We start from the raw sequence: 21662 nt of genomic DNA, 5'->3' as shown, positions 1-21662 counted from the left end.
TTTTATCTCACTAAACGTTATTAAAAATTTCAGGTGATTTCTTTGTATAAGTACCCAGTTTTATTTATAAACTACCGGAAAGCCCGTGACTGAAGTCACGGGTCTAGATGCTTCATAAAAATAAGAGTTGTTTCCTATATATAATGCCTCAAAAATCACGATGTGCGCATCGGCAAAGTCTGAAATGCACTCATAACTTCACAATCTGCGTAAGAAATTTGCGTTTTTTTGAGCTTCCCGCTTCAAAAACGATACTACGGCACAGGTGAACATTTTGTTAGAAGAGTCGCTCCATCGTCGGCAATATTCATCATGGCCGACGCTTGCGCAGTTCCGCGCGTATTTTGAGGAGAGTTCAAGGTCAATCAAGGCGGGTGAGGAAAATATGAACGTAAACACGCCGATTGTTATCTAGTCTAATCCTGTTCAGGTGTTATCTCGTCCCATCACAGGTGTTTTGGCGGATTGTCGTCGGCCATGATGAGTATTGCCGACGATGGAACGACTCCTCTAACAAAATGTTCACCTGTGCCGTAGTATCGTTTTTGAAGCGGGAAGCTCAAAAAACCGCAAATTTCTTACGCAGATTGTGAAGTTATGAGTGCATTTCAGACTTTGCCGATGCGCTCATCAAAAATTATTAATTTAATAACGGGGAGCATTGAGCCGATATTGTTTAGGGGATGATGCACCACTATTCGACCACATGGGCGCTTGTTTTGCCTGAGTGAGCGTGCCATTTCACGACGATAGCACTATTCGACCACGCGGAAGCTCCTGTTGCCTACACTGAAATTGAAGGCGAAACGAAATGACGTTAATTTAATCTTCTCTAGTTTGATGAAATGCTATTTTTTAAAAACGTTCTTGGAAAACGAATTAGGATAAACTTAGATTAGACGGGTTAAATGCAGTATTATGCTTATCAATCCTTATTCATCTGGAAAATGGCGGAAATTTGGTATTACGGACGTTTAAGGTGGAATGGGATTGAAACTCTGGGTCCTAGAGATACGAGGTTTTGCACTTCAGTCGGTGAGAAACGGACATCCATCAAGTTGAGAGAGGAAAGTCCTAATGCCTTCAATTTTACACATACATATTTTTGGGCAAAATGAGAGACGACGTTTCTTAATTTGCGACGTTGCAGACTTCCTTAGAAATTGTATTTTTCCTTCGAGAAACTGGTCAACATAAAACTTAAATTCTCCACGATTTTTCGTATTCGATAGCGGAAGATTTGGTTCATGATTTTAAGTCGTAAATTTGGATTGTTTCCCCTGGAAGGCATGAAATAAGAACGGAAATTTTGAAACACCGCAATGCAGATACGTGGTTTCCGCACTTCAGTCGGTGCGATACGGACATCCATCAAGTTTAAAAAAATGCAACAAGACCCCGTCACCGCCGACATACGCGTTTGTCGATCGGATCAACTACAGGTAATATGTGCAGGGAGTCAAAACGCCTTCAATTTTTTGAACGCAATACGGACATCCGTCGAGGTTGTATAGTTGTATCAAGGCGCCGTAGCAAACGCGTCCCACTGTTTATCGTTACAGACAAATATAAGTTGAGAGAGGAAAGTCATAAATGCCTCCAATTTTATACATACATATTCTTGGGCAAAATGAGAGACGAAGTTTCTCCATTTGCGACGTTGCAGACTTCTGTAGGAATTGTATTTTTCCTTCGAGAAACTGGTCAACATAAAACTTAAATTCTCAAATTGTCAATTAAGAAACATTCATCCATTCTCAACTTGTCCATACCTGTGTCGATCTACCTTGGTTATCGATGGTGAAAAGGCAGAAAAGCAATTCTCGGAAAACACGATTTTCCAGGAGAGCAAAAATACTGTCTGAATTCCTCTTTAGAGGTTACCCTTCGGCAGAAGAGTAATAATTCTTGAGGATAGCAAGAATAAGATGTTTCTGAAAACTCCATCAGCGGTTTTAATACTTTCTCGAACAGTTAGAAAATACGGCTGAAATGCCGAGATTTGCGTTTTTGGCACTAAGAATCGACACTTCATCAGGAAAAACGCATTTTTGCAATTGGTGTTTTAAACTTGTTGGTGGATTTGGATCATTTAAAGACTGAAAAAAAGGATTTCACACTTAAAATTCCCTATCAGATAAGATTTAGTTGGTCAATGATGCTTCATCCATCCATGCTTTACGCTTGCCTAATGGACCAGTGGACACAGTACCTTTTCTTCAAATTCGATTATTCACAGTTAATCAACGACAGCTCATTTTATCCGTGCGAAACTTTTTAAATTCACAACCGCTTTTGAGTAAGTTGCGATCTTGTAAACGGCAACTCTTTCAGTTTCGCTTCAGAATACGATGCCCAGACCAAGGGAATTAAAATAAACAATCTGATCCAGCCGCCTCCAGGCGCTCTCTTCTTTGAAATGAGACGGAGAGACCAAAAACAATCTTATTATTTTATTAAATTATTATTCCTCGGCCATTTTCGAATGTGAGGCTCGATTTAAAACCCAAAATTATGAACTTGTTGGTCAACATCGATGTAAACGGCCACAAACAATGGATACAGAAGAGCGCCTTCAAATGTAGGTATCCATAAACTTAATGGAAAATTCTGATACCACTATTCGTGCTTCACGGCAGTCATTTTGCATACCCGGCCATTTGAAGGCGAATCATTGACTTCAGAATACGGGGTATGAATCACAGCAGAGTCATCCAAAAGGCTCAACACCCCGGAGGAGGCCCCCCTGAACCCTAAGAAACCAAACCCGGGGGCCGCCCCCCTGAACCCTAAGGAGCCGAAGCCGGGGGCCAGACCCCTGAGCACTACGGAGCCAAAGCCGGGGGCCAGCCCCCTGAACACTACGGAGCCAAAGACGGGGGCCAGCCCCCTGAACACTACGGAGCCAAAGACGGGGCCAGCCCCCTGAACCTACGGAGCCAAAGCCGGGGGCCAGCCCCTGAACACTACGGAGCCAAAGACGGGGGCCAGCCCCCTGAACACTACGGAGCCAAGACCGGGGACCAGTCCCCTGAATACTAAGGAGCCAAAGACGGGGGCCAGCCCCCTGAACACTACGGAGCCAAGACCGGGGGCCAGCCCCCTGAATACTAAGGAGCCAAAGACGGGGGCCAGCCCCCTGAACACTACGGAGCCAAAGCCGGGGGCCAGCCCCCTGAACACTACGGAGCCAAAGCCGGGGGCCAGCCCCCTGAACACTAAGGAGCGAAACCGGGGGCCAGCCCCCTGAACACTAAGGAGTCAAAGCCGGGGGCCAGCCCCCTGAACACTAAGGAGCGAAACCCGGGGGCGAGCCCCCTGAACCCTAATGAGCCAAAGCCGGGGGCCAGCCCCCTGAACCCTAGGGAGCCAAAGCCGGGGGCAAGCCCCCTGAACCCTAGGGAGCCAAAGCCGGGGGCGAGCCCCCTGAACCCTAAGGAGCCAACCGGGGGCGAGCCCCCTGAACCCTAAGGAGCCAAAGCAGGGGCGAACCCCCTGAACCCTAAGGATTAATTCCGATCTATCCCTGTCAGTCCTGCTTTATATCGAACGATATATCGAGGATCGATATACAATACAATATTTTATCCCTATGTATGAAACCCTGAAAAAATGGTGGTAGGGGAGCAAGGCATGCCATAAGAAAAAGAAATATAAATAAAATGAGTGGGGGGGGGGGGGCGGCTGCAAGAGTTAGAAAAATGAGCTGGAAGGGGGGGGGAGGTATAATAAATGCTGGCAAGAAAATAGAACTAACCTAGCTAGGATTTATTAAAAAGAAAAAAAAAAAAAAAAAAGGTGGCATAAAATCCGCTGACTCGGCCGGGAAATGGAAATAGGTAAAACATCAGCTGATAGCAAGCAAAGGTTATCAAGGAAACAAAAGGAAACCAAGGAATGGAACTTTCATAAATACATTTTAGTGGAAAACAGCGTAAGTAGGGCACTTACGTTAATTACCGTTTATAAGTAAACGGTAAAAGTGATTTAACTGAAAATCTATACAGTTCTTCATAAGACCAAAATGGACAAAATTGCAAAATTTGAAGAAGCTAACGTAAATCTAACGATAGTTATCGTGAACGAAAGAATTGACGACATAGGTCGGGTAACTATTATAGGTGGGAGGATGGGATGGGATGGGATGTAGAATGGAAATTAAAACCCTGGTAAGCGCCGGGGTGCTAAAATTGTGCATGCTATTCTTTCTATAAAAGAGCCTAAGTACATGCCTTTGCTTCATTCATTTTCAGTAGGAAATTTTCTCTTATTTTTGATCCTACTATAACTTAAGACAATGATTATTATTCTAGGGACATTACAATCCTTTCGTAAGACAGAAATAGTTGCAAAATCTTGGCAACACCTGATGGCGCATGAATACCAAATTTGGAATTTCCACCCTTTGAATGGCGAAAGATCTTTGACATATTGAAACCAATCATTATAGAGAGATAAAAAAAGGGGAAAAAAAGAAATTAAATGACTTTAAACATACATCAAAGGCATATGAACCATCCTCTCGTGATGTTCTGCCATAACTCAAGAATTTTGCCACATCCAATATAACTTTCATCAGTGATATTGTGGGTAGAGTCCGGGCCAAATAAGTTTAGGCACTTATCAACTACAACAGAAGATTTTTCGCCATCAGTTTTGCATTTGAAGTAGATGTAAGAATCAAGATGGCAGATCTTCTGTTGGAGTCTAAGTGTGTAAATTTATTTGGTCGTTACCTACCATATCTCTTCTTGGAAGATGGAAGGGAAAGTTGACTTATGGACTCTTACAAAAAATATCTGGTCAAATCATTTTGATAAATAAATTGAGAATTAAAAGAGGTTCTCCTCACAAATGTCATATTAGGTTTAAAAAAACATTTGAAATTTTATAAAAGATTATTTACTTTGGAATTTAGGAATTAAAATACACAGAGTGGAGAAACACAAAAGATGAGCGGTTAACAATTCCTTTCAAAAAGAGAAAAATAACTCTTTCATTTAGCTGACAATCAAAGAGTTTTAAAACTAACAAGTAATGAATATTCAATTGAGACATGGCAACACTTCAAGAAGAATAGAACGTAATTTTATGGGAAATTGGACTCAAAATTCAGAGGAGACGAGAATAAGCTTGAGTGAATCTTTTCGTAAGTGCCCTAGAGCTTACAAAATAACCATAAATTAAAATAATTTTCAACAGTTCTTGTACTTTCATGATCTGATTAGTTCTTCTTACCCTCCCTTAAAAACTTCTTCCTTAAAAAGAGCTCCAGTTTGGCACACTAAATTTCAACTGTAAGTCAATTATTAAAAGTAGACAGGTAATTATGCATAACAACACCTTACTTCCAGATACATGAGTAAGTAATGAAAAACTTCACCTAGATTTTTAAGAAATTAAAAATAAGTCAGGTACTCAGTCTTGTTAAATTGCTTGATAACACTGAAAACAACCCATCTTTCGGAGCTCAAAGTATATCTCCTACGAATGCGAAAAAAGATTAGGAGCCTTCTCATAAGCAGCTTCTTGAAATGGTGCTGCAATGAAAGATGGTTCGTGATGAATAATTTTGGCATTTTCACTAGAGAGTCTGCTTATCACTTTGAGAGTACTAACTTATGATGATCATTTAATATTATTTTGAGAACAAAAGTCAATTAACTATACAAATACTAACTATAGATATACTGTACATACAGAACAATCGCATACACAGATATACAACATACATTTTTTTTTCATAAGACTTTGGTTATTCACATTCAGCACAACACTCCCTCACCCCTCACAAGTGCTTGGGACTAGATCCCTCTTCTTGATCATTGCAAAATTCTTCAAACCCTCAATTTCAGATCAGCTTTAATATCAGGTAAGTAAGTATGAGAGGGGTGTGTAAGACGTTTAGTTCTATGAGTGCAAATATGTTTTTTAGTCACCACCTGCAAAGAGCTTTTCTTGATCCATTTTATCAATGTGGTTGATGGGAAATTGAAGATTTCATCTACTGGGGAATTGGCAAAAATAGAGAGAGGGGAGATCCTGCTATTTTAACTAAATGATATGAACAATCCATTACTACAGCTTTCATTCTACAATCATCAAAAGGCAATTTTTTAAAGTCATTAGAGGAGAGAATTTCTGACGAATTCACTGAAAAAAAAGAAAAAAAAGCTTACCGAAATCGTTGATTAATGAATGATCAGCTTAGAGCAAGTCCGTTATGGAAGGAGTGCTATGAGGTTAAGCAATTCCTACTTAGCATTCCTGGCCATGGGTTTGAGGTTAAATGTTCGTAACTCCCGAAAACACACGGGATCGTATAGCGGAGGACTTAAAAAGTTGATTTTTTTACTTGAGAAAGTGAATGTATTCCGGGCGTGGAATTTTCAGTTAAATATTTCGGCTAGTTTTATCGAAAGAAACAAATTTGTTCGGCAGAATCACATTTTAAATTGTGGAAAAAAAGTATTAAATGTATGTCACTGTACTAAATGTATGGGAGGTAATCGGGAAACGTATGCAACCCGCCAAACGTAGCCCAGCGGCTTCCCTTTGTTCTTGGGAGATATTACTCACACACTCTCACACGTATTCTCCAATGGCCAGGAATGCTAAGTAGGAATTGGGTTAAGGCTCTCTTGCTTTGTGAGGAGGAGTGAGCTATGATACAGGGGAAATTACTACTGTAATTATCAAGCAGGATGTAATAAGTGATGAATTCGCTAATTTTAACAGCAAACCAAATTCTTGCTGCTTCTGTGATTGAAGTCTCTGTGTAAATATAAATACTGAAGCTCTAATGAAAATATTATAAAATCCGTTAACAAGAAAAAGCTGATAAAATTACTGATAAATGCTTTAACAATCAGGAAAACTGTCCTTACAAAAGAATGAAAACTTAAACTTTCAAATCACTAAATATCACAGAAATATTAGGTACTTGAATAAATTGATAGAGGTTATGACGCTCCTTAAAAATGGCAATAAAAAAGGCTAAAACCTCAGAATTTTAGGCATCATGGGGAGGAAAAACTTTATGCTACAAAAATAAATATTACACAGTTTCTCCTTCAGCGTTTTTTCTTTTTCGGTCATGAAACAAGGTCCGTATTGTGAGCTTTAAAATAGCTTCCTTTCGATGAAAGCTTATCAAATAATTCTTTCATTTTTGGCAAGAATTCTACGTTTAAAATCACTGACTCTTTCCCCATTGATGGGCGTAAAAAGAAATTTTAAAAAATTAATTATTTATGATCAGAAAGTGAAATAATGCGGCGAACTTCAGACATTTCAGATCAAGAACGTAAAATTCAAGTATGCACTTCAACAGTTGTTAAAATGTGGTCAGGAGTTAAAGATGAGTCGGAGTCCGGACTGTTACACTCGCAGTTTTCATTTGCTGAAAGAGCCGTTTTGTCACTGACTTTTTCTGCTTCAAGATTACTTGCACCTAAAAAACGCAAAAGAATTTTCGTTAAACGATATTATAAAAAATGGAAAATGCATTCATTATGTATATAATTAGAACAGTTCAATTAACTTTCAAATTTTGAAAGAGTCTTAAAAGAAATAATATAAGAACGAAGAGGTGATATAATAAATGGACTAAAGATGGACGGCTTGAGATCATATACTTCAGTGTAATGGTTTCCCTTGAAGAACCTCATATATCAATTGGGATTTTTTTTTTAAAATAAAAAAAAGGAGCAAAAAGGGAAGAAAAAACTAGTTTGAATAGAGGTAATTTTACTTGGAAAAAAACCTAAAACACACTTGAATCATACTTTTTCTTTCCTCTCTTGATGCTTCCAGAATTATTAGCAAGATTTGATATATCGACGGTGTAAGTCAGCAATCACATAACTCGGTTTGCGACGTCGTAGACTTCTTGTCATACTTTATTTTTTCAACGGAAAACTACTCAGCGGCAATTCTTTAAAACTGTCATGATTTTTCTTCCCTATGCGAAGAAAATTCTGCAAAAACTTCAAGAAATAATGTCAATTTTTTCTCCTTTAAAATAATGATATGTAGGCGGAGATTTTTAGACACCGCAAACGAGTTATGTGATTGCCGACTTACACCGTCGATATTTATGTTTAGATATTTTACGCTTTTTTTATTTTCATTTTTTGTTCTCTATATAGTTTATTGTCTTCTATCTTTTAAAATTCTTTACTAAAAGTGGCAATGTAATATAGACACTCCAATGGATACGTAACATAAATTAGTCTATGAATGATTCCATGCTTATATTTACTTATACTAAGCAGAATAAAAAAAAAAGGGTAAAAAATTAAGTCTGAAAAATATTCACACGTAGTATTGCATGCATCTGACTCATTCGTCCCCCACACACAAATAAAACATGCAGGTATGCTCAGTGAAACACTTTTAAGATTTTTTTTGCCTTCCCTGCAAATTCACAACTTTCTGACAAAAATTTCTTCACTATTCCCATTTGCTGCTGTCCATGAATTTGATTTGGAATATGTTCTAGTTTCAAATGATACCAATGAAATTTGTTATTTCTGTTTGATCGTCTACCTACACAGAACTATAAACAAATCCGAGCATGGAAGTGTAGATATTCCGATTGTTAGACTTGGGTAATTAGGAAATTTCTCCCGCTATCTGTCAGGAAAACTTTTGCAAGTATGAAATTCTAATAACATGTTTCTTAACTAGCTTGAAGTATTTTGACTAAAATGAGCATTTTAAGGACATTGATAATCTACTGACTTCTGGAAAAAATTCTAAAACTTACTGTTTCATGTTATGTAGCAACTACATGACACTTGACATATAAAATAAGCTACAACTTTTAGCTTTTATTGTGTTGTACTAGATTGTGAATAAGTAAATAAAAGTAAAAGATGACGAGAAAAAAAATTCACAACTTTGGAGTATAATCCATGACGTGATTTTGTCTGTAGTTGATTCTGAAATTCTTTTTAAGAATATTATATTAACTGGGGGGGAGGGGAGGGAGATGTAATTTACATTCGGTTGTGGACATTTATACAATGAAACCACCAGTGACGGACAAATAAAATGAAAATTTTCAAGAGCCACGGTCTGCTTTGGGAGGCAGCACCAATTGTGCATTCAAAACACGAATTACACAAGTCATGCTCAAGCTTTAGTTCCATTCTAATTGTTTAAATCGTTGAATACCTGGTAAACATAAAGGAGTTACTTTCCAGCAGTCTGCTTTCATCATGAAAAACTTACCACAGGGCCGATTTCGTCCATCACATGCAACCTTTTGAAAAATGCAATGTATCATTGTTTTTTCTAACTCTGAGCTGAAGAGAAAATAACCCAGTCCACATCCAAGAACAATTGCTATGCCAATGTAGCCATTGAAAGTCATCACACTCAGCATTAAGAAGTAACTTAAGATTGTTTGAGAGAGGAACCACAAGAATTGACTGACTGGATGAAGCTCCCTGGAAAAAAGAGCAAAAATAAAAAATTAAATAATCAAAGCATTTTGACGGGGAAACTGAAAAATGCATGTCTTAGTTGCATTGTTTCAACATCTACGCTCCTATTTTATTTTTTAAAAAGAGGACGAACCAACATTTTGATCTTAAATTTTCACAGCATATTCTTCACATTGAGAAGAAAAATTATTGAGATTTTCAAGAGGTGACGTTATTGTAACTGTGTGAATGAAGACTAGAAGAGTGTGAACTATAAATACTCTATTATTCATTGTCATTTTGACTTTTCACTAATCAAGAACTACATGCTTCAGAGATAAGCCTAGCTGAATTCCCTGGTAACAACTGATAACTACAACGTGTGTTCAATGTCCTGAAGGATCTAGAAATGACCTTGCCGTGCCGGTCACGGAGACGGAAATGGCTCCTGATGGCAGCAGCTCATCGATGCCATCAGAAGCAGCCTCAATGACGGGAGATTCATAGATACAACAGATATTGAGTCGTTTTTCAAGGGGAAAATAAAGTATGACAGGAGGTCTACGATGCCACAAACCAAGAGAGACACCTCTGCAGTTTCACCATCAATTTATTACATTAATGACAAATTCTACTCTCATTTAAATTTCTGTTCTCTCTCGGTGGATATGAATGCATATGAAATCTATTTCTAGAATTTGTTGCAGTAATTTCTTTTAAGGACCAAAGAAATGATGAAAATATTCTCTGTGCGAGTAGAAAGGTTGGAAGAAACAAAATGCAAACTTAAGACACTTTTCATGATCCAATTTAAAACGCTGTCTTCCGGAGTAAAAAGAGTCAAGTTTCTGCATTTTTGCCTGTCTTGCTATGGACAGTCAAACAAATCATAGGAACGAAGCTCAAAGGTTGTTAAAAGCCAACAATAAGAGAGGTACCTAAGTGAAGCATTTGTGGTGACTGATAAATTTTGCAGCTTATTTAAGTAACATCTCATGCATGTTTTGGGGCCGTTCATAACTCTTGGAATGCTAAATGGTGGGGGGGGGGGGAGGTTCAGGAGAGCATAATAGCATTGTGTTAAATGATAGGGGCCTACGTCACAAAAGCGTTCCAAAGGGGGAGGGGGGAGTGTTGGAGGTCAAAAATGCCAAAAAAAGCATCACTTAATTTACAAATACTCCCTTTTATGATTTTTGGTTTTAAAATTTTCAAGAATAACCTTCACAAGGGATATTTCCAGCTAACATGCTACACTTATTACTATCAAATGAGACATTAAAAATTCTAGTGAACTGACTCTGATTTTGAAGGAAAAAATGTGAGTTTCACATTGAAAAAAATTTCAATTTGCAGTTATCGAGAAAAAGAAAAAAGAAAACAATAACATGAGGTTGAGAAAGTTCAAGAGAAAACTTTCGGGAGCTTGATAATATTCCAGAAATCATTTTTTCTTAGCTTTAGCTAAGCATTTTGAGATTCTTTGAGATTGATATCTCTGGACCAAAAGCATTATGAACAAAATCTTTCTACAGTACGAAAAACTTGAAATGACTTTTACCTTGCTGATGGTCTCGTGTACCTTCCAGAAGCATCTTGAGTCAAAAGCGCTGACATCTCAGAGAAACAACTAAAAAAGGAACGGTTGGGAATGGTACGATGAAGTTTCCGCAACTCGTACACAATCTTGACATTTTCATGCACTATTGCTATGATAAAAAGAGCAGCACATAATCCACTGAATGCTGTAACAAAAAAAAAAAAAAGGAATACAGATGTAGAACTGCAAATCGACGGTGAAACTACCAAACCACGTATCTCGTTTACGGTGTTTAAAAATCTCCACTCACATTTTATTTTTTTGAAGTAGACCAAATCAATATCATGCCTTGAAATTTTCACAGAATTTTCTCCGCACAAAGAGGAAAAATCACGGAAATTTTCAAGACTGGACGTTAAGTAGCTTTTCTTTAAAAAGTAAAGTATGACAGGAAGTCTGCGACGTCGCAAACCGAGATACGTGGTTTGGTAGTTTCACCGTCGAAATGCTGCTGGCTTGAAATCAATAGAAAGACAGAAGGTTTCCAGCTGCTTATTGTTAAGCACCCGATGTGAATAACTCCACGTTGGCAGCTTACCAGTATTAAGTATGTGCTCTTTGTGAGGTAAACCGTTAATCTTGTAACTTCGGGGAGTCAATTCTGTTGGTAGTCTACTTTCAAATTGACTAGTGCTATTAAAACAAGACTGTATTTTGCTATGATAGGTATTACAGGTACAGGTTGCACATTTTTTCATAAGGCAAACCTGTACTTCAACTGGAAGATAAAAACACAGGATTACGAGAACCTGTCAGTATTGCGAAACTTTTGGTACCCTTCTAATTTCACTTTCAATGCAGCGACAAAAAGACACTAGATCTTCTGACTCGTTCAAGAGGTGAGGAAATTCCACACCCCATGCGTCCTCCATTTCTCATATATTCTCATGACTAATTTTTTTATCTCCGCTGATTTTGAAAATCCTCTCTCTCAACATGCTCATTTGAATGATAAATCCAGAGCCAGTTCATTGACATTTAGTGGCTTGAACCATTCACAGAAACCTCGTATGGCACCAAAAGACCAGGCTCTGACAAATACAAATAAAGGACGTTCGAGAAAAATATAGAGCCTCCATTCCTGTTACATTTTGGCTTCTAGCAAGATTTCAGGCTTTAAATACAGCAAATATTAAAGCCCCTTGCATCTATGAAGGCATCGGAGACCACCCCAGATTCCAAAACAGAGACATGGAGAAAGCATGCCGGAAACTTCCACATTCATTACAGAAATTGAAGGCTCTTTCAAAAGTTACTGCACACACGATCACTGAAGAAAAAAATAGATAACAATATTTACCTGCGACTGAATGAATACTAAATCCAGGGATCATGAAGTCAGATAAGTCCGTGCCGAACCAGAAAGCCATCATTATAGATCAAGAATGCTTTGACAAGGCTGAATTTTCTCTGTCGTGTAAAGAATATACAGATTTAAAAGTATCAAAAAAATGTTCTCTAATTGAGAGAGGAATGACAGATGATGGTTGAGACAATGATACGAGTGACTTGGAACTGAAACTTTGGCAGCGAGGCAAAAGTAGATGCATGCTGGTCCCCAGTTATCAGACAACCTCATTAAGTGGATGAGACATTACCGGTCCGTAAAAATAAACAAATAATTGCGAAATATACAGAGGTAAACCGAATAAAACCATTCAAATTAAACACAGTTTGGAGTGGAAAATCATGACTCTTGCAAACATTCCTTGGGCATTCTGGCACATCACTAGAGCACTAAAATGCATGAGGTGCTGAACTTGCTGCTGTGGAACAAAGGAATGGATCCAGGAAATTCTGCATAATGATGACACTCAAAAACTCAAAACAACACTCGATCAAACGTTAATTGATAATCGTTCAACAAGGCGACTCCTGATAACTTATCACTTTCCCATCGTTCACATGACACATTTCTCTCCTGAGACACGTTATCTGTGTTCAGTGCGTTTCACGGAACCCTCCTACTGTATTGGCTAATCCACGGAGAATGATAACCAATGAGAAGCCTGCACAGACCCGATGACGTCATCATTCAGCGCGGGCTGATTCAAATCGACAGGTTTAGAAGATAGTGCCAAGCTCCTAAATAAGGTTCTTTTCAAACACTCAAAACATTTTCGATCGGAATGTTATTTGGTTCTCTTGTTAAAAACGAAAAAAGAGAGGGAAACAGACACAATCTAATATTGTCGGACTGAATCAGTACCGTGAGTCGGATTAGACACTAAAATTCAAATATTGTCTCCCTGAAGATAGTTGAAGACGCAATTCATTGACAACTCTTTGAACTGAAGTGTTCAGAAAAAAGTTAGCAATAGACGTTATTAGTGGCGATGTCATAATAGGGATTCTCCATTCTATTGAATTGGATCCAAACGATAACATAGGCGTAACCTCTTTCAATGCTACTGATGCGAATAAATCAATATATATCGCTTTTTTGAGACGTGCCACTAATGGCGTCTATGGAGAATTTCTGAGTGCCTGAAATGAGATGAAAAATGTTTTTATGGAAACCACCAAGTGAACTGAGCACTAGGCTACTTACTAAATTGAACAATAAAGCAGGAGCAAAAGACATGATCTACTAATATTAATGGGTTTAGAAGAAAAATTCTGCCTGATGATGACACAAAGCAGTGCATTTTCTCACTTCAAAAACTCTTTTCCTGCAATTTTCTGAACTAAAATATAAAATACCAACTTGGCCCATTAAGGACACTCTACAGTAATAAATTTTTTTACAGCAAATTATCCAATTGACAAGACTCAGATGAACTTCCTCGCTTGAGGTAATTTTTTATGAAGGAGGTAGATTTATTTTCCTGGTTTACACAAGTTCTGTTTAGGCATCTGTGTTGTTTGAGGCGTTGGATGCAGAGCGGGCATTTCTCAGTTGCGGTGTTTCAGAATCTCCAATGCTGATTTATATTATGGAGGGGAAACAATTGGGTTAATTTTCTGAAATTTTCTGCTTTCAGCATTGTAAAATCATAAAGAACATTCAGTACAAGTATCAACAAATTCCATCAATTTGCTTTAATTATAATGGATGAAACGGTAGCAGAGATTCTTAGACACCCCGACCAAGAAATGCTCTTTCTGCACCCAGCCCTTCATTTGCGAACCACAAATGGTACTACAAAAATTGAAAAGATTTGGGAGTACTTGATGAAGCAATGTCTGATCAAAGAATAGAATTAAAAATAACATCAGTCACAGATGGTTTATTTGTCAAAACATATACAAAAGATAGAAACAAAAAATGAAATACATACACACTTAAGATCTAGGTCGTTCTTTCTTTTCTTTGTATAAAGCTAGAAGAGACACGTTAGCTACTTTCACCACCTTGAATCTGACTCCTGAAAACAGATAATCAAAAATACATCAGAAATCAAATAGACCAGGTAATAACAGATGATTATTAATTAAAATTTTTTTTTATTATTATTGAGGACTCTTCATCAAGAAAAGACGTATAGATAGACTTGACTTTTTCAAAACTATTTAGAAACGGAATGGGTCAATTGCAGCAGGAGTGCAGAAACTATATGACCGCAGAACTTCTCGCAGAAGTGGGGGCACTCATGTTAGGACACGAAACATTCAAGTGCGCTGTTTTGGAGGAGAAAAACTGTCCCAGCCACATTGTCGGGCGACATTCTGCAAAAACTTCAAGTTGGGGAACCCTTGGAAGTTCCTGCACCCCTAAATTGCAGTAAAAACTGATTCGTGTTCGGAGACTGAAACCTGAAAATTAGCATATAATCTTTAATATTGCCTCTACCCTGAATCAGCATGCTAACTTTGATTTCTCTGAAGGGATAAGATATTTCTTTTTACAGCAGAGATTTCCATAGTTGCCACATAAAGGAAGTTTTCATTTTCCCAGTGTTTTTCCTAAATGGGTCAGAAACTGACCACAGAGACAACACTTGATTGGAAACGGCACGGATATTTCTTCATCCTGATTTACCACAGATCCCTGCTGACTTTTCTGAATTTGAAACAGACGGCTCTTGTTGACCACTTTTTTCCCTCCATCAAAATCGGACTTCTTAGGGTTTCCAAGGGTCCTTAATTTTTCTCTTCCCTGGCTTTCCTCAGCCTTCTTTTGTGCTATTCTTCCACTCCATAAAGTCAACATTTTCTGACTTTCCCTGAAGTTTTGATCAAAACTTCCTCTTGGATTATTTCAATATGATTACATTTCTTTTGCTACACAAGATATTGACTAGAAAATTCTAATTAAGGAAAAAGATACTCAGAAGTTGTTGGCACTTTCTCTAATGGCACCAACTAAAGTTGCTAAGCTGACGCAAAATTCACTGATGTGACCAGCAACCAGCACAGTTGTGCTGGTCACAGAATCAAATTTTGATGCTTGATCCTAGCAGATTAGCTAAAAATAATAGGATCTGTCTAAACAGCAACTTTCTACGTACAATATTAACACAGATATTGCGCTTGGAAAAGTTGAGTTTTTGACGCCATCCTCCGCGGTAGAGACACACTTAGTTTTTTCTATCTTACTTTCACCCGAGTTTCGGTGTACGAAATTGCTGATTGGACAGATCTTATTATTTTTAGCTAATCTGCAAGAATCAAGCACTTAAACACAATTCTGTGACCAGCACAACTAACCAATTGCCAGAAATTCTGGGATTCACAAGGCTAGAAGATCGGTTTCCTGTATTACTCCACCATCCCTTGGGTTCTCCTACACCAGCCGATTCTCTTGGTTTTTTCAAGAGAACCACCTTTACTGTATTGAGGGCACTTAGTCATGAATTTTTGGATTTTCTTAGTACACAAACAATAACCAATAGACAAGATCTGAAGTGGAGGAAGACATGTCTTCCCTTCAAAATCTTACATAGAAACGATTCACACAAGGAGAAGTTTTATTGTACAAACGACGCCATTTAACCGATGTTAATTGGAAACAGTTATATCTTGTTAAGGAGTTCATTTTCTGACTTCCCATTGTGTGATTCGTTTTCTTGTGATATTCCAAAGAGAAAACATGCACCGTTGTGCTTTAATTCACTCTTTTATTCATAGAAATACCCTGGACCTATGATCTCTGACTGCTGCTTTACAGGAAATATTTGGATATTAGGTATGGATGTTTCTTTCCAGTTTTACTCTTTTTTCCCAACAAAGGCAAATGATTGGTCTTTCATAAGGGAAGCTCCTTGCTGAAATTTCAAAAGGGAGAGATTTGGGCTTTGGTGGGAGCAGATGCATGAAGAGAGTCATAATCCTTACCGGGGATATCTCCAACAGCGTGACCTTTACGACCAAATCCAGCAACTAATACTTCGTCGTTTTCTTCAATATAATTTAAACAACCGTCACGGGGGACGAAGGCTGTGATCTTTTTACCGTTCTTGATGAGCTGTACTCTCACACACTTCCTGATAGCAGAGTTGGGTTGTTTGGCTTCTACTCCACTGAAACAGAAATTCAGAGATACTCAAATAATGTTGGATCAGGAATACCTTGCAAAATAATGCTGGTTCAATTAAAACTAAATGAACACCTGGTTCATAAAATAGATATAGTAGGACAATAGGAAAGGATACAAAGGACTGAATGGGATTAGCCTTTGCGGCTATTGGTGGTGACAGCAATTCAAATTAAAAAATCTCCTCAGATTACATAATGCAATGCACAAGCATTTTCTGAACCCTTGGCTGGTACGAATAAATAGAAGTGAGTAACTGGAGGTTATATCAGGTTTTCCTTGATGCTTCAATGATTATCCATTACACACAGAGAAGAAGGTATCATGAAAAATTAAGTAGAAATTTCAGCCTGCATAATTTTTCAAGAGTTTCTTCACATCATTTCATTCAAATGCTAAATTTACTCTATTAAGACTGAGCTTATAATGTCCCTTTGAAAAATCTGACAAATTTCCAAGACTAGATAAAAATATGTATACTTACACTTTTTCCAACACGATTCCTTTGGCATGAGAGGCACCACCAAAGGGATTGGCCTTCCATCTCGTTCCCAAATGAGCTTTCTTGTAGTCCTGGTCAGCCCATCTGTTTTCACGACGGTTGTTAACGTGCTTGCGAGCGGTACGTAATCCACGAGGTTTACCTGAAAAAGGAAGGGCAATAAAAGAATTCATGGGAAAAGTGATATCAAGGGTAAGTACTAGAGAAAACAACAAACTTGGGAGGTGCACAAATGTGAAAGATAGCTGCACAAAGATAAGGAGCCGTTGCCAAAATCTTGTTGACAAGAATGTCAATATAATTAGTCACCCGCTGACTATTAGTTTCCATTATTGAGGAACCAAGAATGACTTGAGCCTGCTGTAAAAAAAGCTCAACTTTCTTACAGCTTGACCTCAGAATATTAATAAAGAGACATCAAGACAAACTTAAAGGTTAGGTTTCTCAACTTGCGGTCGACCGTAACGTAAAAAGATTAGGGCCTTATTCTAGTTGGCTCGGCTAGTCAGTGATGCTGGGAAAAATAATAATGATCACTCAATAGAGTTGATGTTTCCAGTCAATGTTGTAAATGGGAAATCCTGAGATAGTGCAAGGATGCAGCTTCGGCGATACATGTCGCACTACCCACCGCAATATAAATTGAGTGCCTCTCGCTAACAAAAGGATCATGAGTCGTTCAGAGTGGCATTAATCCTTTGATCAGACATAGAACTGCAAAGGGCTATTTGGCATGAGGAATCAATTGAAATTAACATGTTGCATACGGCCGATAGGCACTTGCGGCAAGGCGCTCACGCTCACGTGGCTGTACGAACCGGGGAATAGATAAAATCGGTGAGAAGAGAAGACACAAGGATTTTTGGAGAATTACCCTAGTTTATTCGATCTGGATACATTAAACTTGAATAATTAACACTTACCCATTGCTAAAATAGGAAAATAGCACGTTCACAAAACAAGGTGGCTTACGTCGCGGAAGAAAATGGCTGACGAAAAAATGAGGAATTTGTGGACGTTGGATGTTCAGTAGTAGTTCGCCAGATTGCAGCACGGTCGCATAGAGGCGGGAAATTTCAAATTTTTATAAGGGGATGGGTCGGTGGACAATAGCTTCGAATGCAGTTTTTGCTATTTCAAGAAATATGTAAGAATATGTTTAAAGTTTCAAAATTACGTAGAGCCTTATAGAGAAAGAAAGCTCAACTCACATTATAATTCTTAAAAATTGGATTTTAGTGGTGAATTTTTCTGAAAATACACTGAAAAATGGTTTTCATTGAAATCATTTATGTCTCAAGTTTTTCAAAACCTTTAGGTACTTACCCCACTTGTTTTCCAAGCCCCTCATTTGAGCATTAAAGATATAGATCTCTGCAATAATAACAATAAGGAGATAAACTTGACAATATGTCAAGACAGAGCTAAGTTTCATATCGATTTCAAGCAAAACACTTTGGTATTGAAGTATTTTGTCATGTTTTTTTTTATTTTTTTAAGGATGACTTGCCGAGTGTCGTTATACGTATTGCTCAAAATTTTGAATGATTCTTATTTGTTTTTCCAGAAAAATAGGCTGAAAACTCAAGCAAAATTACCATATAATGTGTACTTGAAATTTAAAGTAATAATAGAAATTTGAAAGCAGGACGATCAAATACCTTGGAGTTTTTCAGATATCACAATCATAGTGAAATCAGCGAGGAGTCAGATTTACGTGTAAGAGCAGGAAAAATTTCACGGAAACTGCAAATTATTATGCAAGATAATTGTTTTAATATTTACAATTTTTATGACTCTTCATTCAAATATTTTAACTGGCCTTTTAAATGGCAGTACCTAACATGAACAGGATCCTCTCAATCATCCGAGATTTCGGAAAAAGCTGAAAGAAGGCTTGCATTATGAGATTGCTGTTCTTGATAGGCGTAAAATACTCTTGTAATACAGTACAGAAGTGAGAGCATTACTTCAAAACAAAGCCCAGATAAAAACTGTTCAAGACTTTTTTTGCCACTCCGTTAAATGCAGTTGTCAATTTGAATATCTTGGCTCTTACCTGGCTGAATTGCTTAGTGTTTTGGCTTTGTGCTAAAGATGGACTTAATGTTAACCCATTAGCGACCCATCAAAATATACCTTGATGACTGAACCCCTGCACTGCTGCTTTAAGAAGAGACGCCCTATGAGCCCTCATACACTGCCAAATTTCCTTCGACACATCACAAATTTCCAAGAAAATTTGAGCATATTTTTCTCTCAATTTTTAGCGAATTTTGTTCATGGTTAAAAAAATTCTAAAAAGCCCAAGGAAAAATATCCATGATTTTCCTCAAAAATAAACATTTTTTGAGAAGAAAATTGGCAACATTTGAAGGTTTATATGGCACTCTTCCTTAGCACGGCAGCATGGGTGCGCAGAGTTCTTTGATGTTTTCAAGACCTTAGTAATGTTTCCTCCTCTACAATCTGTGGGTATCAAACTAAGATTCTAAGACCTGCTTGATTCATTCATTAGACTGAAAATTTGGGTGAAAAATCTAGCTTGAGAATCTGGTTACCTAATGGATGAGCTGGGAGTGACTACGGATTAAAATAGACTACCAAAAATAACAAGAATAGGAATATAAAATTTATGTACATAAAAATTACAAGGAAAATTACATGATTAGGATCTGAAAGTTATTTTCAAAAATGGTTTTGATTTAAACAAAGAGGACATAGAGTTATGCTAGTCTGTATTAGATTGGACATTTACTTAATCTCCACGTAATTTCTTTTTTTTTCCGTTTCTTGAACCTGTCGAGGACAGATGGTGTAGAAGGTTCTCCTTCTTCCTCTTCTTTACCATACAATTCTTCTCTTAATTTCAGCTGCTTCGTTTGGAATGCCTTGTTAAATTTCTGCAAGAAAAAAGGAAAAAATTACTGGCAAGCACCATTAGGGGACATATTCAGTATGATGGCTAACCTCAAACCTTTTGATATTGGTGTCAGATCATTTATGATAGAAATAAAATCCAATTACAATTGTTCCCCTACACAAAGATGACCCTTATCAGAGACGAATCTCAATTTTTTTCCAAAACTTTGTTTGTTGAAAAAATGTTTCGTTCTGAATCTAAGATTTCCTGCCTTGAATCTAAGACCCTCATGCAAATGTTTTTTAAAAGCGATGGAAAAGGAATATGAAATGAAATAGAATAGAGTAAATACACACAACATTATGTTTGTAATATATTATAAGTAGGTAGTAAAATGATTAAGAAGGAAGTAATGAACAGTTGGCAAATTGCATGGTTAGAGCCAGTATCGATTATTTCCATACATGTTCAATCCACGATTCTTTCAAGTGGAACCATTTAGAAGCCACTACGACAGCTCAAAAATCCTTCCGACATATAAGAACCACGCTATCGTGGCAGCGCTGGAGTTTGATCTACCAATGCAATGACTGGCAGTTGGTTGGATTGCGAGTGAGTCGTTCAGAAACCTGGTGCAGGCCATCACCTGACTTGTTTTTCAGATTATTTGTTAGAACACAATTTTAAACTATTTTCGTACTAATTCCAGGGTCAGAGTAGTTACAATTATTGAAAAAAACTTACAACATTAGCTTCCTCTTGAAGATGCTTTTGAGTTTTAATAACTTTGACAGCACCTCCTTTTTTCTTCCTACTGACATCTAATTGAATTTTAGGTGGTTTGAGATGCTGGAAGAAAACAAAAAATTGCGATAATAGAAATGATCCGCTGACAACAACTTACAAAAGACGTTTGCGGTGAAAACGAGACCAAATAAAGAGTTGATTGGAACTTTAAGAGGTTGAAAATATTGATTGTTAAACTCTCAATGAATGAGTCACACTTCTTCTTGTTTCTCTTACTAAAGTTGGTACTTGATCGGTTGAGATGCGCAAAAGCAAGCCTGAGAATTGAGGACTTTGCAAAAATGTTGTCGCACCTCTTTTGACTATCTAGCAAGCTCAACTTCACCAAGTATTCCTGTTTTTTTCATAACTATTTCAAGCAACTCAATACCTACTGTTAGAGTTCACATTCGTAACTGTTTCAATTCAGTTTTTTTAATGACTAACTGTCACACACCTCTTTTTAAATGGCGTGAAGAACATTTTTCTGCACTGAAAGTTATTTGCTGTTTTTGAAATTTTTTCATTGTACATACGGGACAAGTGTCACGTCCGTGGGATTTGTTGAGTTTTAGACGGACTGAAAAACATCTAAAAATTCTTGACAAATTCTTGAAAATTAAGTGGAGTTGTGGGCGAGCAGAAAATATTTAAAGGGCCGAAAATGTTGTATTAAAGAATTTGGAAAAATGCTAGAATTACAGAGTCACACTTTGAATAAATAATGCCTAAGCAGAGAAAATGGCATAACGTAGTACTACGGGTCAAGATGGTAAAAGGACCTCGAGAAATGGGCAGCGCAAGCTTTTATAGACTTGCTGACGTCACAGGTGGTGAGACAACAAGTCTACACGCTATTGGCTGGCTATAATCAGTGGAGCTATCAGCTGCAAGTCTAGTCATTAATTTTACGGGACATTACTGAAGATTGTTGAAGGATAAAACTGAAAGTTGAAGAATGGACTGGATTGAGTGAGACTAAAGAGTTAAAATGAAAAATCTAA

At 37.6% G+C, this 21662-nt stretch overlaps 3 protein-coding genes and 1 long non-coding RNA gene across 5 annotated transcripts in view; all 4 read right to left on the bottom strand.

Moving 5' to 3' along the window:
* Positions 1-4879: 4879 nt before the first annotated feature.
* LOC109035389 (protein SLC31A2) lies at positions 4880-12940 on the bottom strand. 2 transcript variants are annotated; one of them, XM_019049002.2, is made up of 4 exons: positions 12332-12940; positions 10993-11176; positions 9181-9455; positions 4880-7453 (listed from the first exon to the last, which is right to left on the bottom strand). In XM_019049002.2, exons 1-4 carry the CDS (start codon positions 12402-12404, stop codon positions 7314-7316), a joined length of 672 nt encoding a protein of 223 aa, XP_018904547.2. In that variant the 5' UTR covers positions 12405-12940; the 3' UTR covers positions 4880-7313. The 2 variants fall into 2 exon arrangements, with proteins under 2 accessions (XP_018904547.2, XP_018904548.1); XM_019049003.2 differs by having other exon boundaries at positions 9238-9455; positions 12332-12931.
* A 1301-nt stretch (positions 12941-14241) lies between these two features.
* Positions 14242-18064, bottom strand: RpS23 (ribosomal protein S23). The gene is made up of 4 exons (XM_019049007.2): positions 17933-18064; positions 16992-17151; positions 16309-16493; positions 14242-14399 (listed from the first exon to the last, which is right to left on the bottom strand). The coding sequence occupies exons 1-4, from the start codon at positions 17934-17936 to the stop codon at positions 14317-14319; spliced, it is 432 nt and encodes a 143-aa protein (XP_018904552.1). The 5' UTR covers positions 17937-18064; the 3' UTR covers positions 14242-14316.
* Positions 18065-19619: 1555 nt separating this feature from the next.
* LOC140223976 (uncharacterized) lies at positions 19620-21450 on the bottom strand. The gene is made up of 3 exons (XR_011899231.1): positions 21116-21450; positions 20617-20721; positions 19620-19912 (listed from the first exon to the last, which is right to left on the bottom strand). It is a non-coding gene; the product is annotated as an uncharacterized lncRNA (long non-coding RNA).
* Positions 21451-21566: 116 nt separating this feature from the next.
* Positions 21567-21662, bottom strand: part of LOC140224039 (spectrin alpha chain-like) — an 8799-nt gene continuing 8703 nt past the window's right edge. The window contains exon 12 of the mRNA XM_072297071.1: positions 21567-21602. Coding sequence (XP_072153172.1) covers positions 21567-21602 — 36 coding nt within the window. The remainder of the gene's footprint in view (positions 21603-21662) is intronic.

Source organism: Bemisia tabaci, chromosome 2 (assembly GCF_918797505.1).
Source record: "Bemisia tabaci chromosome 2, PGI_BMITA_v3".
Lineage (NCBI taxonomy): Eukaryota > Metazoa > Arthropoda > Insecta > Hemiptera > Aleyrodidae > Bemisia > Bemisia tabaci.
This window is presented reverse-complemented; position numbering and strand designations above follow the sequence as displayed.